The sequence below is a fragment of the Bos indicus x Bos taurus genome, chromosome 2 (assembly GCF_003369695.1).
Source record: "Bos indicus x Bos taurus breed Angus x Brahman F1 hybrid chromosome 2, Bos_hybrid_MaternalHap_v2.0, whole genome shotgun sequence".
NCBI lineage: Eukaryota > Metazoa > Chordata > Mammalia > Artiodactyla > Bovidae > Bos > Bos indicus x Bos taurus.
In genome coordinates, this window is record NC_040077.1 from 34082278 (window position 1) to 34104197 (window position 21920).

At 35.7% G+C, this 21920-nt stretch overlaps 1 protein-coding gene across 4 annotated transcripts in view; it reads left to right on the plus strand.

The window, feature by feature from the left end:
- FAP (fibroblast activation protein alpha) overlaps nt 1-21920 on the plus strand; it is a 77674-nt gene that overhangs the window by 20484 nt on the left and 35270 nt on the right. For 2 of the 4 annotated variants that reach the window (XR_003514074.1, XM_027559262.1), the window contains exons 6-12: nt 2210-2262; nt 6027-6099; nt 6796-6916; nt 7841-7995; nt 10089-10192; nt 11995-12130; nt 16399-16443. Coding sequence is in view for 3 of the 4 variants with exons in the window: in XM_027559262.1 (XP_027415063.1) it covers nt 2210-2262; nt 6027-6099; nt 6796-6916; nt 7841-7995; nt 10089-10192; nt 11995-12130; nt 16399-16443 (687 nt within the window). In the remaining variant the exon portion in view is untranslated. Of the gene's footprint in view, nt 1-2209; nt 2263-4354; nt 4378-6026; nt 6100-6795; nt 6917-7840; nt 7996-10088; nt 10193-11994; nt 12131-16398; nt 16444-21920 lie in introns of those variants that run through there. The other 2 variants (XM_027559282.1, XM_027559270.1) reach the window with 2 other exon arrangements.

Sequence of the window (21920 nt, forward strand, 5' to 3'; positions counted from 1 at the left end):
ATGTTATTTGCCATCATAAATCACTAGTCAATTCTCACTTATTTTAACCTTTTAAATATTTATTATTATTGAAAATGGAACTATCACAGTGTATCTTATTTAACTCACTTGCTCAAGCACAATAATATACAGTCAGTGGTTAGACCACAGTTTAATCTGTGTCTTTGAAAGCCTAGTGTAGTGTAGCAGTATCCATAGCTGGACTGTTTAGCCTTACTTAATTTCCCCTTCCTGGATGAGGTTGTGGAGGGAAGATAATCAACTTATTTTTTTCTACTTTTACTGGCAAAAGAATTTATTTCAAATTCAACTTCTAATAATTACTTTGAGATCAAGAACCTTTTGTTTTAACTGCCATTTTTCAAATTTAGTTGAGATGCAAAACTCCCTCAGTGCAGAGAATGAAAAGTCAAGTTTGCCCCTCCTCCACTGTTCTGACAGCTGATTATTTTCCAGTGGACCAGGTCTTGGTCACCTGCAATCTTCAGAAAGACATGTTTCAACATGCTGGAGTTTCTTTGCCAAAAGGTTGAAAACCCTTTAAGAAATAAAATCCAAAATAATACTTGATTTGTTCACTTAACTACAGTACAGATGCATGTCAGGAAGCAACAGTTAGAACTGGACATGGAACAACAGACTGGTTCCAAATAGGAAAAGGAATACGTCAAGGCTGTATATTGTCACCCTGCTTATTTAACTTACATGCAGAGTTCATCATGAGAAACACTGGGCTGGAAGAAGCACAAGCTGGAATCAAGAGTGCTGGGAGAAATATCAATAACCTCAGATATGCATATGATATGACCCTTATGGCAGGAGGCAAAAAACTAAAAAACCTCTTGATGAAAGTGAAAGAGGAGAATGAAAAAGTTGGCTTAAAACTCAACATTCAGAAAACTAAGATCATGGCATCTGGTCCCATCACTTCATGGCAAATAGATGGGGAAACAATGGAAACAGTGACAGACTCCAAAATCACTGCAGATGGTGATTGCAGCCATGAAATTAAAAGATGCTTGCTCCTTGGAAGAAAAGTTATGACCAATCTAGATAGCATATTAAAAAGCAGAGACATTATTTCGCCAACAAGGTCCATGTAGTCAAAGCTATAGTTTTTCCAGTCATCATGTATGGATGTGAGAGTTAAACTATAAAGAAAGTTGAGTGCCGAAGAATTGATGCTTTTGAACTGTGGTGTTGGAGAAGACTCTTGAGAGTCCCTTGGACTATAAGGAGATCCAACCAGTCATTCCTAAAGGAAATCAGTCCTGAATATTCATAGGAAGGACTGATGCTGAAGCTGAAACTCCAATACTTTGGCCACCTGATATGAAGAACTGACTCATTTGAAAGGACACTGATGCTGGAAAAGATTGAAGGTGGCAGGAGAAGAGGACCACAGAGGATGAGATGGTTGGCTGGCATCACTGACTCAATGGACATGAGTTTGAGTAAACTCTGGGAGTTGGTGGTGGCCAGGAAGGCCTGGTGTGCTGCAGTCCATGGGGTCAGACACGACTGAGAAACTGAACTGAACAGTACAGATAAACAATGAAAAAAGAGCAGTTTTCTTTTTTTCCCGGAGGAATTACAGCTGTATATCTTTTATTTATTTTTTCAATATCTATTATTAAAAAAAAAACTATGCTCAAAAAAGCAAGCATTTTACAAGAAACTATATGATGTTTAAAAATAAAATAAAATTTAAAAAGAATAAATAAATAAAGTGAGTTTGATACATTGATGACAAAAAAAAAAAAAGAAACTATATGATGGAGAAAATTAGCTTTACCCAGTTTTATGGGATATTATAATTATTACTCAGGTACAGGGTAATCCTTACAGGACTTGGGAATTGTAGTGATTTTACTTCAATCAAGGTTAAGTAGAAAGGGAACAAATTTAGAATACAGAGTGTTAGAGAAAAGCTTTTTATATTAAGAAATGTCTTTGGATATACTTTTTATGGAGTAAGGGTTGAATCACTGCTGAGATTAGTTCTGGAATTTGGATGAACAGCACAGAAGTCTACAGTAAAACTCTTTAAATGACACTCATTTGGAATTGAAACATCTCTTTCCTAGTGCTTTGTGAAAACAGTTCTTTTATAATTCTGAACCTTGAACTGAGTGATCTATGATTCTACCTTATTGACCTGAGCCTCTTGTGAATCATAATTTGTCTTTGCCTCTTTTCTTCCTGACAGCTTTGGAGATACTCTTACACAGCAACATATCACATCTACGACCTTACAAACGGGTAAAATGTCATGTCTTTTTATTAACACAACTTCAATCTCATATAGAGCCTCCAGACTCTAATTTGAGATTGACTGTGTTATCTTATTTCTAATCTTAGTTTCTTATGTCTTTATAATAAACATATACCTATGCAACTTAAGAAATTCAAAGAAATATTTCCTTGGAATATTCACCTGTTTTTATTTGACTGATATCTTACATTTTTATACAAAACATAGTTTTGTTTTTCCTACTTTTGAACACCTAATTATAAATTTCTAGTTTATGAAAGTAAACATATCTATAAAAGTACCAAAAATGCATGGGAATGATACATGGGGAGAGGGGCTCCTTCAATGGAATGAAGCAGAACAGAGGGAAATGTAGCATTTAATCTAAATTTAATTAATTTTATGCTGTTTTTAAATGTAAAATGTTAATATTTTTAATTTAGATGAGTAAATTATCATCTATTATATTCTTTTCTGTATCTCTGAGTTTAATTTTTTGAAATATTTACAGCTTAAAAAAAATTAAAAGAATGAGTAGGTAGGCAAAGGACTGAGGGAGAGAATTTCTGACAGAAGCAACAACATGAAAGACCTAAAAAGAAAGGGAGAGCACAGAGTGTTCAGGAAATTCAAAGTAGGTCAGTTGAGTTGAAATTGGAGGAGGGCATGCTTACTAATAGGAGGTGGTGTAAGGTTGGGAAGGAATTGAGGCCAGAAATCATGGGCCAAATAATAGTAAGGAAACCATTAAGAAGAGTTTAGTTCTCATCCTGATGACAATAGGGAATCACTGAATGGTTTTAAATGGGAAATGACATGATCAGATTTGCACTTAAGAAAAATCACTCTAAATATGGGCAATGAATTGGTTTAGTTACTCATCTTAATGTGATATCCTATTTGCTGTTATATAAAAGGGAAAATAATTATACGGCTTGAAAAGGTATTAAAAATCTTACAGCCTATTTCCTCTTTTGTCCAGTAAAAGCACAAAAGTTTAAAGACAACTATCTTTCTACTTCTTTTAAATTCTTTCTACTTCTTTTAGAAAAGAATAACTCTGATCTTCTTAAACTGTCAAATTAAGAAATAGGATCTGCTATATAATGTAGACTCTAAATCCATCCAATACACTCTTGAGTCTTTTCCTCTGTATCCCCATTGTTACCAAAGTCAAGAAGTGTTTATTGAGCAACTCTTAGATGGGCTTCTCCAATGGCTCACTGGGTGAAGAATCTGCCTGCAATGCAGGAGACAGAGGAGTCAGTCCCTGGATAGGGAAGATCCCCTGAGTAAGGAAATGCAACCCACTCCAGTATTCTTACCTGGAAAATCCCATGGTCAGAGGAGCCTGGTGGGCTACAGTTCAAAGGGTGGAAAAGGATCAGACGCAAGTGAGCTCAAGCACAGACGGCATATGACAGGGAGACACAAATGAGTTTGAGGTGGTAACCCTATTACCAAAATCTTTAGACTAGTGAAATGGAAACCTTACCCTTTCAGTAGACTTTCTCAAGGCTTTAATCATTTCCTTGTTTTTCTTTTAATCATTTTAAAGTTCTCCAAGTCCTATCTCTGTGGAGGTTCACCGAATTAAATAACATTCCAAAAGAAGATGACAATACTAGTATTTTAATCATGGTTTCTATAAACTTCATGGCCTAGAAGCATTTTAAATATTTAGCTTTTGTGCAGTGAATTTAATCAAGCCATTGTCTGTTTGTTTTCCTGCACAACTATCTAATTTGCCAGATTGTTTTTTGGTCAGGTAAATACACCATAATTTAAGGAGTGAAGAATGACAAATTTGTTGAAATTCAAGGCAAGACTGAATATCATTCATTCCAAGTCTTCTATGTGCCTCTGAAAATTTTATTTAAAAAATCTACCTTAGAGAAGATGAGGATAGTTCTGGTTTCAAGCAAGGGAAGGGTAACTGAAGAGATGAAAGCCTTTGTAAAGAACCGTCCTCCATTTTCTCTCATACTGTAAAACAGACAATGGCTGCTGTGGTGGCTTGCCAGCTGTGAAGAGACTGTGGGCTGAGATTTTCAGCTTGTCTGCATGATTGCATAGATGATTCCATGGGATATGGAAACCTAAAGCAATGTTACGATGTTAAGGTAACATGGACACTGATTTGAGACAGAGCAGTAAATTGGGGCAAATGTCTTCTCTTCTGAGACATTCTTTTTCCTCTGCCCTCCTATGTTGATCTGTTCCGAACATTCTAGTGGCCTGGTGCTTATAAAATGCCTTCTACGATCAGGATCCCCACTGCAACACCAACATTCTTCCTCTGTGGGCATCACTTTTTCTACAGTCAAAGCTGATCTGTCCAGTGCCGTGTTCCCTCATTGTTTGCTAGGCCGCAGCATACTTTATGTTTGCTAGGCCGCATCATACTTTGTGATGTAGTAAGTTAAATCAAGGTAACATGTGTTATAAGTGTTCACAAGAGTCCAAACTTTAAAATGATGGGAAAAATAGAAACAGCAAGCCTATGTCAGGTTGGAGAGATGTTTTTGGAGGGGGCAAACAAGGAGTCTTCCTTCAGATGCCTCACATTATACCTTGGAGGCAGGTCTTGTTTTGCATCTCCACACAAGCATTCTTGATGAAACTATTCATTTCAAGAAGATAATAGTCAAAATTTAAACAAGACATCCTATGACTCTAACACTTATAAAAGTCTGAACATATTCTTGCTGAAGAACTACAAAGTCTCCATGGTGCAAGTCAGTCAACTGAGTATTTGCAGGATGACTTAAGCATCAAAGTGAGATTTTGGGCCAATAGTATATTTGAAATTGGGCTTCCCAGGGGGCGCTAGTGGGAAAGAACACGCCTGCCAATGCGGGAGACATAAGAGATGTGGGTTTGATCCTTGGGTTGAGAATATCCCCTGAAGGACAGCATGGAAACTCACTCCAGTATTCTTGCATGGAGAATCCCATGGACAGATGGAGGCTGGCAGGCTACAGTCCATAGGGTCACAAAGAGTCGGACATGACTAAAGCGACTTAGCGCACAAGCATGCATATTTGAAATTTCCCCATGGGTGGAGGACTTTCAAGCTTAAGGCATACTGCCCAGTATATGATCTGTTTTTCAGTTTAGCTTGAGATCAGATGTTCCTTTCCTTTTCTGATTTCAAGTCAGATCCCTGGGGAGATTGTCAAATGGCATCTTATTTTCAAAAATTTGAAATGCATATGCATTCACAGGGATGGGGGTTGTGAATGAAAATGTGGAAGAGTACATATTAAACTTTAGCACAATTATAGAATTTCAGAGCTGGAAGTCTCTTCAGCGACCATTTCAGCCTGGTGTGTACAAATTTTACAGTTCTGAGGGTTAAGAGACTTGAGTTTAATGAGGGGTCTGCCAAGAACTAGCAATGTTATTTTTTAAAAGTCCTATCATTTCTCTAATCTTAAGTTTATTTTCACAAGACTAGGGAGATTCAATTAGATAATTTCTAGAGGTATTTCCACTTAGTCTATAAACATTTAATCCATTCACCTCAGTATAAAAGGTCAGAAAACTGAGATCCAGAGACATTAAATGACCTGTGAACTAGTTAAGAACTGCAACTACTGCCCCATGTCTTCTGTCTCATGTTATATCACATTCTTTCTATAGGTTTGCAGAAGCATAGATGATGATGCATTATTTTTATTTTTTTAAATTTTTTCTTTTTATACCTATTATTTGCACTGAACAGCAAAATTCATTTATTTGTTTTTTTTCTTTCTTTCTTTTCTTCCAGGGAGTTTATAAGAAGAAATGAGCTTCCTCGTCCAATTCAGTATTTATGCTGGTCGCCTGTTGGGAGTAAATTAGTAAGTGTTTAAATTATAGAAGTGTTTAATCATTTAAATAAAAGAGGAGCCATTTGATTTTGGCCTTTGTTAAATTTCCCTGCCTGAAAAAAAATACATTTATGACTATTTTAAGTGGTTAAAAATGGGAAGAGTTTAGATAAATTGAAACCCATCTGAGAATTCCGCAAAATCTCAAGCTCATGGATAGACTTCTTTAAATATCGCAGTCAAAAACTTTATCCTCATACCCAGCCAGAATGCGTTGTGCCAGAAAGCTCAGGAAAAATATGGTTTTCACAAGTTTCCCAGACTAGCTTCAGACAACATGAAATTTTGTCCAAGCTCTTATTTAAGGACTCTAAATAAAGATTAGATCTGGCTAGCTATTAATATTCAGAGATTTATTTGACTTTCTGTTAATATACACAATTATTTATTTACTTAATAAAAGCAACTAATATAATAGCAGACATTATTCTTTATTTAATATATAGACTTTAAAATCATAACTTTTATATGTTAAAAATCATAATGTTAATGTGAGTTGGTTGGTATTTTTTGACCTGTTAAAATGGTATCTTAGTTGCAAGTCTTTTCATATCTGGATTATCACTCTTTTTAAAAGTATTAGGTGAATAATTAACACAAATATGCAAACTTTATTGTGTTTCTTATGAAATTTCTCCTTATTAACTAACTTACCACCACTTCTAGGCATATGTCTATCAAAACAATATCTATCTGAAACAAAGACCAGAAGACCCACCTTTTCAAATAACATATAATGGAAAAGAAAATAAAATATTTAATGGAATCCCAGACTGGGTTTACGAAGGTACATCGTATTCTTTTTCTTCTGCTGCTGTTAGGCTTTTAATTGAAAATAATCACACGCATTTAGTAACATTTAGATGAGTGGTATGTTACTGTGATGAGGGTGGCATTTCTGAAAGCTGTTATCAGGTTATGAACAGGACGTGCATATTCTGAAAGAACGAAATCTTGTTATCAGACTGGTGGAATTTATTTTCATGAGCATTATAAAGCAGTAGTAATAATTTATATTCTAAGAAGTATATGGTCCTTAGAAGCAGTGTGAGTATATTTTTCTCAGGTTTATTTTTTCTTGCAAAATAAACCTTTTATCCAAAACTAAAGAGCTGTCTATATTATTGTGCAGGAAAATTTTCTTAGTTCTCAATGCTGTCATGAATTTTGTCCTCTTTCTTAGTTCATGTAGGATCCAGGACTTAACTGGACTTTAAAAGGTCTTCTAGTCCTTGCCTTTGTTAAAAAAAAAAAAAAAAGATATATATATATATATATATATATATATATAACTAAATTAACTGGTTTTTTTTTAATATTCCTAGAACAGAAAGTTAACTTTCAAATTTATGTTGCTCTGTAGTATAAGTATGGTTTTCCTTGTCTTGGCTACTTTAGATGACTATAAAGAAGCTCCCCCCAATGGGAAAATTAATTATTGTTGAGATTTTATTTTAAAAAATACATTCCTGATTAATGTCAATTCCCTAGTACACTAATTGATGTTTGATATAGGGTATAAGGTTACACTATTCCTCTATACCCAGATTATTCATCTTTTGATAACCAAAGCATGATATATATCACATCCACATTATTAAATTATTTCAGTTAATAAATGGCTATATACAATGTATTTTGAAGTATTTACAATTATTTTGAGTAAGCCATCTTAGTAACTAATAATAATATGCTAGTATTTATTTTTCAGAGGAAATGCTTGCTACAAAATATGCTCTCTGGTGGTCTCCTAATGGAAAATTTTTGGCGTATGCAGAATTTAATGACACAGAGATACCAGTTATTGCCTATTCCTATTATGGTGATGAACAATATCCTAGAACAATAAATATTCCATACCCAAAGGTATGTGGAATACTTTTAGCAGATGCTTCCGTTTCCCTGCTGTCAAAATGAGCAACCAATACCGTGAATAGAGGTGGGATCAACAAGTTTGGAGAGCTTCTTATCCTTGTGCATTGTAAGGCAAACATTGTACTGTGCTCTATTATTTATGTGGACATCTGTTGCTTTGGACATCTGGTTGTGCTGGATGAAGTAGTCTTTGCAAAATCCATTGCAGTCTTTGAAAAACATATGGTCTAGATCATGGAGGAAAAACAAGCTTAACTTAATTTTAATTTTTTTCTTACTTCATGCTCCAAATTCAGGGTAAAGTTCTGTTTTGCAATTCCTTCTGAATTCTGATCTAAATGCAAACTAGAATGGGAAATTAAGACGTTGAATGTGATGTTCCTGTCAGGTCAAAGCAAGTAGGAGTTATGGTCTTTTCTGGACATTTATAGCGACTTCACTTTCCCTTTTCCCTTTCATGCATTGGAGAAGGAAATGGCAACCCGCTCCAGTGTTCTTGTCTGGAGGATCCGAGGGACGGGGGAACCTGGTGGGCTGCCGTCTATGGGGTCGCACAGAGTTGGACACGACTGAAGTGACTTAGCAGCAGCAGCATGGTAGTTTAAGTTTATAAGCCTAGGTTCTTCTTTGAGGGAATTAGGCATGCTGTGAGCCAATGTTTCTTACATAAACATTCTAAAATTCTTAGCTTATGTACTTCACATGCAGTCCCACCTCTCAAGAGAGGCCTCCTGAAAATAAGAGGCCTCATGAAAATAAATTCCACCAGAATGGCCATGTCACAGTGGAGAAATGTCGTAGTCTGAGTTAATTTAGAAAGGAAATCTGAAAGATCAAATCACAAATTCTCCTCTGGCATGAGAAGTAGAAGTGATTTTAGAAGGTAATTTGTTCTTAAGTCACTATTGTTTTTCCTTGCCAAAGGGAACCCTGTTGTAGAGGTCCCTATATTGACAAAGATGGGAAGGACATGCATAGACACAAGTGGATTCTGAAGCAAGTCAAAGTGGCCATAGTGAGAGAAATAGAAATTCCAGATAGTCTAAAATTTATATTAAAAATCATATGAGAAAAGGAAATGAGTATGGGGGAGGGTGTCTGTTTAGGTAGAAGATCCTTCAAAGGCTGTGTATTAAGTCTGAAAGCTGGAGGTATTTGGAAGTGAGAGGTATGATCCTTGGAACCCAAAAGATGGAAAAGAACTTGGATCTTTAGAAGGTTGTATGGAGCAGGAAGAGATGAAGAAACCCAGACGTCAGAGCAACTCACACTGACAGAGAAGTCAGGACCCAAATTCTCCTGTTTCTTTGAAGCTGAAGCTACTGAACATCTGACACTGGACTGAGAAGTGAGGCAACTATATATATAGCCTATATGCCTAATTTTTGTGGATTTAAATTATTTGACAATTTTAAGGATCTCTTTTTCTGTGGTAAAATAACAGAACTCTAAGAAGATATGTGAACATGAACTACACTGCCATGTAAACCTAGGGCATATGCTAAGGCAAAAAGCACAAAGCAAGAACAGTGTAAACCACATGACATTTTATTTTGGGGTGGAATTTTCCTAATCTGGGGGCATTGAAAGCAGTAATAATTTAAGCAGCTACTAGACTGTTTGGTAATTGTCCTAGATCAAATTACAGAGTAAAAGCAAAAAGTATCTTTCATTATTTATTCTTTACACTCCCTTCCCCAAATCAAGCTCCCTCTGCACTCCCCTTGGCACATGGAGAAATTATTACAATTATCCTAATAACAATAATAATAGTGTGAACTATCTGTCTTAAAAGTCAGAAAAGAGAGTATCGATTATGGAACTGCATTTTTAAATCCCTAATAGTTTTCCTTATGAATTAAAGCTCCCATTAATCACTAAGAGTATGTATTTTCACTCTGGCTGCACAATATTTGTAATTACACTGCAATGAAATTTGTAAACGTTATAATTAGAATGTTTTCAACAGTAATATACCTAACAATTACTAGCTTATAAAAATACGCCTAAATTCCAAAAGTGTCTTTAAAATGTTGGTGATAATTAGAATTTTGTGAGTTTATCTATCTCCACTTTCTTTACAGGCTGGAGCTAAGAATCCTGTTGTTCGGATCTTTATCATTGATGCCACTTACCCTGAGCATATAGGTCCCAGAGAAGTGCCAGTACCAGCAATGATAGCCTCAAGGTATATTTATCTCTGATGCTCCCCACCTTTTAAACTGAATTTTAGCACTGAAATTTCTTCATCAGGGTTTACATTTCTTTTCTAGCAAGTTTGCAATGACTATTGTACAACAAAAATAAATAAATAAATTAGCATGCCAAGCTAAACACATAGCAAAATTAAAATTCACAAATAAGTTTTCTAAACTGATGTGAACATACTAACCCTTGACATACATATAAAGATGACCAGAGTACTCAGTCTAAGTGCTGCTTCCCTTGGATATGTGAGTGTAAGCTAGGGACAAACAAGGAGATAGTAAAATTTATGCATGCTCTCAGCTTGGCTTCCTTCAAGTCTGGCCTACTTTTTCCCAGTGTTTGTGGATCATGCTTATTATATGTGCACCTCAAACAGGAGAAGATAAGCCAACCCCCTCCAAATATTAGTGTTTTTCACTAGGATGCAGTCTATTTGAAGTGTCCTGGTTGTAGCATTATCTGTTTGTGGATGAACTGCAGGCAGACCTGGACAGAAGCATTTTCATTTCTGTGAAAGGTACCAGCATGGTACCCATTGAGATCTTGTCTAATTGATCCTGGTCATTCTGGTTGACATGGAAAACGGGGAGGGGTCCATAAGCCCTGTCTGGCTGGCATCCTTACTCCTTCCTATATTCTCTCAGAACAAGGCTTGACTCCTCTTCTCCTGCCTCAGCAGGTAGGTCAGCCAGGGCCAGATGATTGATTAATAGGAAAAAAACACCTCATCAGAGGCCTCTGCCGGATTTTGCCAAGGTGAATCCACTCTCGGATAATCATTCTTTTTTTTTTTTTTCAATTATCCATTATTCCCCACCCTAATCTGGTTGATGAAAACTGGACTAAATATATCTGATTTTTTTATGCATCATTCTCCTCCAGAGGCAAGTGGAACAAAAGAAAGCATCATTTGTGCATCCGTAATATACTAACTATGTAATAATATCTAACATTTTTTGAGCACTCACTATGTTGTATGTATAGTTTGTAGGCACTTTAAGCATTCTTAGTAAATCTTTACAGCAACCTTTCATACTGGTAATGTTATTATTCCCATATTATATAGAAACAGAGGCACAGATATGTTAGTCAAGGTAGTATAACTAGTAGGAGATAAAGCCAGACTCTGAACCAGAGATCCCTTGTAGCTCTGTGATTCCTTTTACAACAAGGTCCAACATTTTGTGGTTTATTTACATTGTTGTTCTCTACACATTCACCCTCAGAGCCAAGTAATCATTGCTTCCTTTCACCAACATCCACTTTGTGCCAAGCACTGTTTGAGTTACTTCGCATACACTATCTCTGATTATTATACTAACCCAAATTTCAACCCCTGACCTGTAGCTAAAACAGCTTCCAACACAAACCTGCCTGGAAATAAAGGTGGTCTTTTATCCACTTAGTTCTCTGTTAATTAGTTAAAAAGTGAAAACTTGAGTTCAGCTATGGAAAAATAGGCAATTTAATGCTTTTGTCCTGTAAGTTGGCCAATAACTTTGGCCTTGTGTATTAATTTTTTTCCTAAGATATTAAAATCCCAACTGGGGAGAAAATTCAATTATAAAATCATTCTATTAGATCAGTGAACTCTTATATGTTCTCTAAAACTTAGCAGGTGTATTTAAATTTTTAATGTTTAAAAGAATATTTTGCCTTCCTTACCTGTGGCTTAAGTGTTTCAGAATAATAAAATATGTCCTTTAGAAAACACAAATTAAGAAATTATTTGAATGTGATATTGATTTATAGTTGTGACTTTCTGTTTTGATTTGTTTGCAGTGATTATTATTTCAGTTGGCTCACATGGGTTACTGATGATCGAATATGTTTGCAGTGGCTAAAAAGAATCCAAAATGTTTCAGTGTTGTCTACATGTGATTTCAGGGAAGACTGGCAGACATGGAACTGTCCAAAGGTATGTTGCATTAAAACCACAGAGGTATATTTCTGAAGATAAAAGTACAAGAGTGGGGACTTATCTATAGCTAATATTTTGTATTATAAAGCAGAATTACTGCATTCAACTCCTGATTGCTTTGCAAAAAACACTATTTGAAGGTTCGTTATTTTTATTAAACCAGTAAGATACTTTTTGTTTTCTTGAATGACTGTGCATTGAAACTGAATAGAGAAAAAGATTAAATGACAATGCCATACTGGGAAAATCAGGTATCTGGTTTTGAATTAGGATGGAAGTCCATCCTTTTAAGATTATAAAATTGTCAGTCCAAAAAAGCAAAATAATGATGATAAAAATAAAAGATGGGTCCATTAAAGAAGTAGATGTGTTCTATTCAAAAGAATTAGAGAAAAATGCAAATGGTGATGTTTGCATTTGCAAATGCAAACGTTCTATTCAATGTCAAAATTGAAAAATAAGAATTCCAAAGTAAACAAATATTATCAAAGGAAAGCCAAACACTTCTATTTGAAAATCAAAAGTAGGTAACTGAGAATGATATGAAACAGCTTTAATTATCCTGCTATCCTGTTATCTTTGCAGAATACTCAATACTGTGCTAATTTTAGGGAGAAAAAAACTAGGCACAGATTTATTGTTGAGTTTTAATTGTTTTTATTGCTCAAATCCAAACATAATCTGTTGAATTAATGAGTCAGAAAGCTACTTCTCCAATCGGAAAGCTTCAAAATAGGCCTGTTCTTAAGTACTCATATTAGAGACTAAGAAACACAAAATGTTTTCTTTAAATAGGAAATTTGATGGGTACATTTCATGAGACATCTAATTATGAAGAAATGTTTCATTAAACCAAATATAGAATAAACCTATTTTATAAAGTAAGAAAAAAAGCACAGAGCAATCAAAGTAAAACACTAAATTCCATCTAGAAATTAGGACATTATGTTTTGCAAGAAAAAAGTCATATGAATCTGTTTGGAAATATATCAGGACTATAATAGTCAACATTACTCAGGCTAAAAATATTTTTAAATCACTACTGTGTCTGTAAGAAGCTTGACTAATTTTGATGGAATATGCTAGAAGCTTATTTTTATCTTATTTATGTTTTGATATACAAAGCAGGAAGATTTTTGGCATTAATGCAGTGTCATAGGCAAAAAGAAAAGATAGAATAAATTTAATTTTTCTAGGTAAATAGAAACAACTGGATGAATATATTGTTAATATCTTCATTGAATCTCAATACTAGGAATTATTGATTTAATTATATTAGTTTATAAGATTGGTCATTTAGATAAAATTTTTAGCTCTTAAAACTAAGCATTTAAAACTATAATTGCTTTGGAATTTGAATTTCTAATTTATCAAATCTGAGACAACTTAATCCAAATTGACAGAACGTATAAGATGCTCATTCAATGAGATGTGGAATTCCCTGGAATATAAACTTTAGTTTTATGGCCAAAATCAATGATTAAGTTTAGAATACCAGGTTTGAATAACCTTAAAATTTCAAAACAACTGCAGTTTCGAAATAGTCTGGTAAACACATGGAACATATTTTTTAGATTTAAGAACAATAGAGTTGAATTTTCCAGTAACCATACTTATGACTGATGTGTGTGTGTGTGTTTAGTTTTGAAAACAAACAACATTTAAGGTTAAGAGACTTGGCAACACTTTATTCATGTTGGGAGTCATACCCAAAATAAGCAAAGGAAACTGGCAATAATTACTTGTAATATAACTGTATTAATAAATTTGTAGTTTGAGGGAGGAACATCCTTCATCATATTATTCTCTGCAAGAGAATTAAAATTAATTTTATCTTAATAGCTAGAAATGAATAAAACACTTCACTCTATTAAGTCTTATCTTATTTTTTCTGAAACACTGGCCTATCCCTATAAGAGAAAATCCAAACTATGCTTTCAAATTTTATTATTCTTTTGCTTTTTATGACAATACACTCTCTCATGTTTCTCTTTCTAGTTTACTGTTTCTTTCTAGCTCTTCCTCTTCTGACTTTTCTAGAAATCTTATTATTCTCCAAGTTAATGCATTTAACCCCTCCAAAAGTTCAGCAGGTTAATACAATAGGTTTGCACATTCATGTAACCATCTAATAGTGAGTCCAGGTAAGTGGGTGAGGAAATGAGTGCTCTGCTCCACAGAGTCATTCAGGAACCCAGGTTGATAACATTTCTGTCTTCATCCAGTAACTTCTAAGGATATTCCAAGGTTATTCAAAGCTGGTCATCAACATCCAGCTAGGGAGTGAAAAAAGAATGGAGGATATGTATGAAAGGGTTTTGTAGGTTAGACATAGAAGTAGCATGAGTTACTTTTGCTCAAAAGCTATGGGTTAGAACTTACACATGACCACATCCAAGTGGATGGGGGCCTGGGAAATGTAGCCTACCTGAAGTTCTAGGAAAACCAGGAAGTAAATGATTGCTAATTATCTTAAGTCTCTATTCCAACACTCTGTTACTCTCCTAGGTGATTTTTATCTAATGCAAGAAAGTTTCAATTACCACTTGACCCACAAATTCATTCTGAGGATTTGAACTTTTATGTATCTCTGGCTACATCTGCTCTACTCCACCCTCACTACCACTACCCAGATTTGGGTCTTCAGCATCTTTTTTCCAAACATTACAACGTCGTTGTTTAGTCACTAAGTCGTGGCTGACGTTTTTTGTGACCCCCAAAGACTGTAACCCGCCATCTGTCTTACATCTGTCTGACAGATGTAAACTCATCTGTCCATGGGATTCTCCAGGCAAGAATACTGGAGCGGGTTGCCATTTCTTTCTCCAGGGCATCTTACTAACCCAGAGATCAAATCTACATCTCCTGTATTGCAGGCAGATTTTTTACTGCTGAGCCACCAGGGAAGCCTCCCACTATGTTACCCACTTCTCATCTATTCTCTTATCATGTTCACAATTATATTTTTCAAATTGTGATTTTGAAAACTTTCAAAGGATTTATTATCCACCGGAGAAATCCAAATTTCCTAATTGTGGCATAAAATTTTCTCCAAGATTTTGCTGATGCCCCTACATTCTCCCTTATCTTCTAATTCTTTCCCACGGTCAGCCCTCACTCAGCCATACTGAGCCACCTGTGGTTTTCTAAGCTAGCCTCATCTCTATGCTATTTATTCCATCTAGAATACTTTTCATTTAACTGTTTATAAAATTCTATTCATTTTTAGGCTTATTAAGTATTTGTTCAATAAATTTGTTGTACTATCCTCAGTTCAGTTCAGTTCAGTCGCTCAGTCGTGTCCAACTCTTTGCGACCCCATGAATCGCAGCACGCCAGGCCTCCCTGTCCATCACCAACACCCAGAGTTCACTGAGACTCACGTCCATCGAGTCAGTGATGCCATCCAGCCATCTCATCCTCTGTCGTCCCCTTCTCCTCCTGCCCCCAATCCCTCCCAGCATCAGAGTCTTTTCCAATGAGTCAACTCTTTGCGTGAGGTGGCCAAAGTACTGGACTTTCAGCTTTAGCATCATTCCTTCCAAAGAAATCCCAGGGCCGTTCTCCTTCAGAATGGACTGGTTGGATCTCCTTGCAGTCCAAGGGACTCTCAAAAGTCTTCTCCAACACCACAGTTCAAAAGCATCAATTCTTCGGCGCTCAGCCTTCTTCACAGTCCAACTCTCACATCCATACATGACCACTGGAAAAACCATAGCCTTGACTAGACGGGCCTTTGTTGGCAAAGTAATGTCTCTGCTTTTGAATATGCTATCTAGGTTGGTCATAACTTTCCTTCCAAGAAGTAAGCGTCTTTTAATTTCATGGCTGCAGTCAAGTATATACCAAAAATAAGATTCAGTGCAAACTTTAAGATTTCTAGATACTTTATAAGATTGAGGAAAGAAAAAAAAATTAACCTAAATTCCACTGGGAAATGCCTTTTTACCTAAATGACAACGGTTTGGTTTGTGGTAGGTCTCCATGGATGTTGTTATAATTCCAGTCACTGACTTGTGGAAAATTTAACCAGAATTATGAATGATTTGCAATAAGACACAGCCCTCAGATCATCCTTATGTACGCAATAGTGATGTTGCATACGATTTTGAATCTAGTCATCTTCAACTCAAGTGTATAGTTGGTTGACTAACAGTAGTACACTCTGACCAGCCAGCTTAACTTGTTCAACTGTCCAGAGTAAAAAACTGTCCTCTTAATACTATGTTTCATTTGATCTTTTTTTTTTTTTTTTTGCCTCTTAGACCCAGGAGCATATAGAAGAAAGCAGAACTGGATGGGCTGGTGGAGTATGATTGCTATCTTTTCCTTATCTTTTAATTAAATTCTCAGCTATTAAAGGACTATTTGAAATGTATGCAAACTGGCACTACTTGATTTTATAGAAAAATAACAAGGTAAAAAACACAAAGGTAGTGATCCCTTCAGCAATTTTGTGCCAGACAATTTTAATGTCTATATATCTAGAATTCTATTGAGAATGAATCATATACCTCATGTTCATTTCTTAACTTTTTCAACCAACTCTCTGATATCTATAATTAGTATTGCTTCTTTAAAAATGTAATAAATATCATTTTTCAAAAGGGAACACAACCCCTGATTTACTTAAAATAATCTTGATAACTTTTAGCCATTTGAATCCAGGGAAAATAATTACATTTGGTATCCTTGGTTTAGAGACAACCCTACCTCTCATTATATTTTATATAAATAAGTGAGTAGATTAATTTCATACATACCCATATTTATTCTAGTTTTTAAGTAAAGTGGTATCAGTTAGGGAAGTGTGTGTTTTGTTACAGTTTGTAATCATATATATCTGGATTATTTTGGATAGATTTATTCAGTGATTTTTAAGGATTTTTGTGTAAAACTAAATCGTGTTTTAGGAAAACATCAATTGTATCTTATATCTTATACGAAGAACACAAAATAAGACAAATAATAAATGAATATTGTAAGGATGCTACCATTTATCACAAATATGGCATTGAATTCAACTAACATTTGGGTAAAAAAAAGAAAGACTACTTCTGAGATTTGGACACATGCAAAGAAAAAAGAAACTCTTATATAGTTTAACACATTAACCCAAGACAAGGGACAATAAAGAATTCAGAAGTAAATTCTGAGATGATAAGTCTTATAAAAATTTAAATTAAGATGGAGAGTGAAGTAAACATCTTCAGGTATTGAAAATTATTTTTTGTATACTTTCCTAGATCCAGCAATTTTAGCTTACATATATTTACTTTCTATCTTCAGTTAAAGATACTTCAGTTTTATTCATTTGGAGAATTTAGTTGTGTTAGTCGCTCAGTCTTATCCAACTCTTTGCATCCCCATGGACTGTAGCCCACCAGGTTCCTCTGTCCATGGTCTTCTCCAGGCAAGAATACTGGAGTGGATGGTCATTTCCTTCTCCAGGGGATCCTCCTGACCCAGGGATTGAACCCCAGTCTCCCATATTGCAGGCAAATTCTTACTGTCTGTGCCACCAGGGAAGCCCCTAACTAGAGAATAGTTATTACTTTATTTTTTTATGCAGGTAAATGTACATGGGTGCAGGCTAAGTCACTTCAGTTATGTCCAGCCCTATGGACTGTAGCCCATCAGGCTCCTCTGCCCATGGAATTTTCCAGGCAAGAATACTGGAGTGGGTTGCCCTGCCCTCCTCAGCATGCTCATAAAATCAGCATCTCTTATGTCTTCTGCATTGGCAGGCATCATCTTTACCACTAGTACCACCTAACAAGGTAACAAGGATAAGTGTGTAATTCAGAAAAAAAAAGAAAAAGAAAATCCTATTTTATTTCACTCTTTAACATTGTATAAGTAACAGGAAAAAAGAGAAGAAGTCAGTGAAAGAACAGGATTTTCTAAATTTTTTGGATTCTAGGTCAACCAGAAGCTTGCCTTCCAGAAAGGTAATTCCTAGATCAGCATTTGAAAACTTGAGAAAAGAGAAAATTTTAATTTATGAGTTCACTGTCATTATAGAGATTTCCTATAAAGACTGAGAGAGGAAAGAATACTTGAAAATATCTTTAGTTATGTTCTCCATGATAATGATATAGCTAGAGTTTCTATAAAGTAATATGAATGATGTGATTTTACAAATAGACAAACCATGATACCAGCAATCTTATCAAAGACATGATCTTAGGAATCCATATACATTTATTCTGAAAATACTGGCACCATTCAGAACACTCTGAAATGCTTTAAAACACATCTTTTGAAATCTGTTTATAAGCAGGTTGAGAACAATTTTATCTTGTAAATTTTTATAGTCTGTATAGCATAAGTCTTGTAATCCCAGCAAACAATAGCTGAATGAATGAATGAATTGACTTCTAAAGTTTTAGAACATTGTTTAAATACCCTCAGTGGAAGCACATACATGCCCTTTGAGGGAGAATGAGGTCTCTACATTAAATCAAAAATCATGCCAAAATAAATCTAGTGAATAAATGAAATATGCATCTGCAAAATATGATTTTACACTAGATCATTATAGTATCTACAGTTTTAGAATTCTAATGGAAAAAATTAGTTTTCCTGTGTACTAATCTCAATTTCTCCAAATGTATCCAATAGTGATTAACTTTCTGAATATTAGAAGAATTGTGGAAAATTTTTTGAAGTGAGTTTTCAAGAGTAAGTTCACACTTCCCCAAGGCAGCTATTTTCAAGGGGGCCATTCATTAGATTTTATAAGTCCTGACAAGCTTTTTGGAGTCATGACTTTGTATAGTCATAACTCATATGTCATAATGTGCTGCATAGCTTCCTTTGACCCATAATCAAACCAGTGGCTTAATAAAATTACCTAGAAATAACCCAGAAATATTTGTTTTTCAGACATCTGTTCAAATAATATTTATGAGGGTTTTAGATAAAGTGTATAGGCTAGTCATATTAATATAAATTTAAAGAGCAATTTTAGACCAGTTTTTCCTTTAGTATTTGTCAAAGAGGTTTAAAATGAAAAAGGCCTTCAGAGATCACCTATGAACTAGAAAAGAGACTAAATGACAGTTAACCTATTAATTCAGGCAGAGAACTAGCAAATACTTCCTTGAGAACTTTAAGGAAGTTCTTAAAGTCACTTCCTTTTCTTCCGCATGAGATATTGTGTCTTAATTTGGGGGAAATGCTCTAATTTCTTCTTTGGTATTTTATCAGAAAAATAACAACAAATTCACTTAAAAAAATTTTTTTTTTTTGTCCTGTGGAGAGCAGACAAAAAAGGAAGATTTAATCAAAGACTCTATTAATAGTATTTAATCACTAAAATGTGAAGAACAAATACTAAACACATAATGCTTAGAATGCAAAGCCACATTTAAATCATTTAAAAATAATTAAGCCATACACCGCATCACATTTGAGTTGTTGGTGAAATCCTATGGCTTAGATAAATGGATGCTCTACTTGATGCCTGAAAGTCTGTGCCTTTGACTAAATGTGGGCTCAGTTTAGGCATCAGCCTTCCATAAGCAGGTTATTTACCATCTGTGGCAAAAAATTAACTGGTGTTACATCATCTTACCTTCCAAGAAAAATATTTTCAATGACTTTGTAAGTAGAGATGAGGAGTTTATCAGTACATCTAAGCATGATAAAGGGAGCTGTGAGGATGTCTTGTTAAACTGAGGACCACCTAGTGACATGTGGTTATCTAGGGCCCAGGCGTGACTTGCTGCCGGAGCACTTAACTCAGGATGCATTATGGATCTCACTCTGGCAGTGTGAATGCGGAAATATTTTACACTCTCTTTACCTCACCCAAGTTACCTGTTCATCTAAAGCATCTGTCTTGGATGTGTGCAATTAAAGGAGAGAAGATAACAGTCTTTGCCTAACAAAAATACTCTTCCTGTTTGCCTGATTCCACTATCTTGAAACATAATGTTCTGCCCTCTTACTTTCTGTTTTCAATGAAAATGAAGTTTTCTATTTTAATCTGGAACTAAGCCGTTTTTAGAGTTCCTTAACTCTCTGCAGATGTAAAGTGAGTACTTTTTTCACTAAGGTACCTTATAGTATTTGTGACCCCAGTTCCATTACAGTGGTTGAGAAAATGTGGAGCCAATTTTCATCTTTCATCTTGATGGGGAGAGGGAGACACTGTAAAGTATTCAGTAATAAGGAATCACTTGGCTAAGAGGGTGAAGCCTCGTTCTAAAATGAAAGAATGATTTTTCAGACCACTACTAATGAAATTCCTTCCACAAAATTGCAAATCAGAATTTCCTATTCAGGGGCCTCATGGCTTTCAATTTCAATGAGTCAATACCCAGAATCCTGCCAGAACTGGTGTTATGATTAGTGTCTCATGTAAGGAGACAGAAGTTTCTCATTATTCCATTTTTTATTTTATTAAAAACATCAATTTTATGCCAAAGAGATAAGGACACCATATTAGTTTCCTAGTGTATCTGTAAAAAAATTACCACAAACTTGGCTTAAAACAACAAAAATTCATTCTTTCATCATTCTGGAGGCTAGAAGTCCAAAGTCAAGGGGTTGATGGGGCCATACTTAGATGTCTCCAGGGAAGAATCCTTTCTCACTTCTTCCAGCTTCTGGTCTCCTGGCAATCCTTGGCCTTTCTTGGCTGGAGCTCCACCAGCTCCAACCCCTGCTTTCATCGTCACATGACCTACTCCCCTGGGTCTCTTTGACCCTCATCTCTTCTGATGAGGACACCAATCATTGGCTCTAGGGCCAACTTGGATCCACTATGATCACATCTCAGTTCTTAACCTTGATTACACCTTGAAAATGCTATTTTCAAATAGGTCATTATCCTACTCTGTTTGAGCTGTTATAACAATGTATCCTACACTGAGTGGCTTATAAACAACAGAAAGTCATTTCTCACAGTTCCAGAGGCTGGAAGTCTGAGGTGAGGATGCCAGCATCGTCAGGTTCTGGTGAGAGCTCTCTTCTGTCAACTTCTTGTTGTATCCTCCATGGCGGAGAGCAGAGCAGGGGGAGGACACGCTCCGGTAATTCTTGGAAATGGGCTAATCCCATTTGTGAGAGCTGTACCCTTATGACCTCATCGAATCCTAATTACTTCCCAAGGCCCCCACGTCTTGATACCAAATACCATCTTAATAGGGGTTGAGTTTCAATATATGAATTTGGGGGAACAGAAACATTCAATCCATAGCAGTTATCTTCTGGGTTAGGTGGAAAAGAATTTGGGGGACACTAGTTAGACCCCTGGAGAAGGCAATGGCACCCCACTCCAGTACTCTTGCCTGGAAAATCCCATGGACGGAGGAGCCTGGTAGGCTGCAGTGCATGGGGTCGCTAAGAGTTGGACACGACTGAGCGACTTCACTTTCACTTTTCCCTTTCATGCATTGGAGAAGGAAATGGCACCCACTCCAGTGTTCTTGCCTGGAGAATCCCAGGGACGGGGGAGCCTGGTGGGCTGCTGTCTATGGGGTCGAACAGAGTCGGACACAACTGAAGCGACTTAGCAGCAGCAGGAGCAGCAGTTAGACCCCAGAGATACCACATCAAAAAGTTACATTTTAATATCATTCAATCATAATCATGACTTTTATTAAAAAACATTATGTCAGATTACACACAGGATCATCATTAAAAATACTTACAACTACTTCCCTTTGCTGTAAAGTGTGTCCCGGCAAGATGAGTGTCAGCAAATTAGGTGTTTGTAGCTGAAACTACTGGTAGTCTTTTGATTGTTGTTGCTTGGACAATTGTGAAGGGTCTGAAT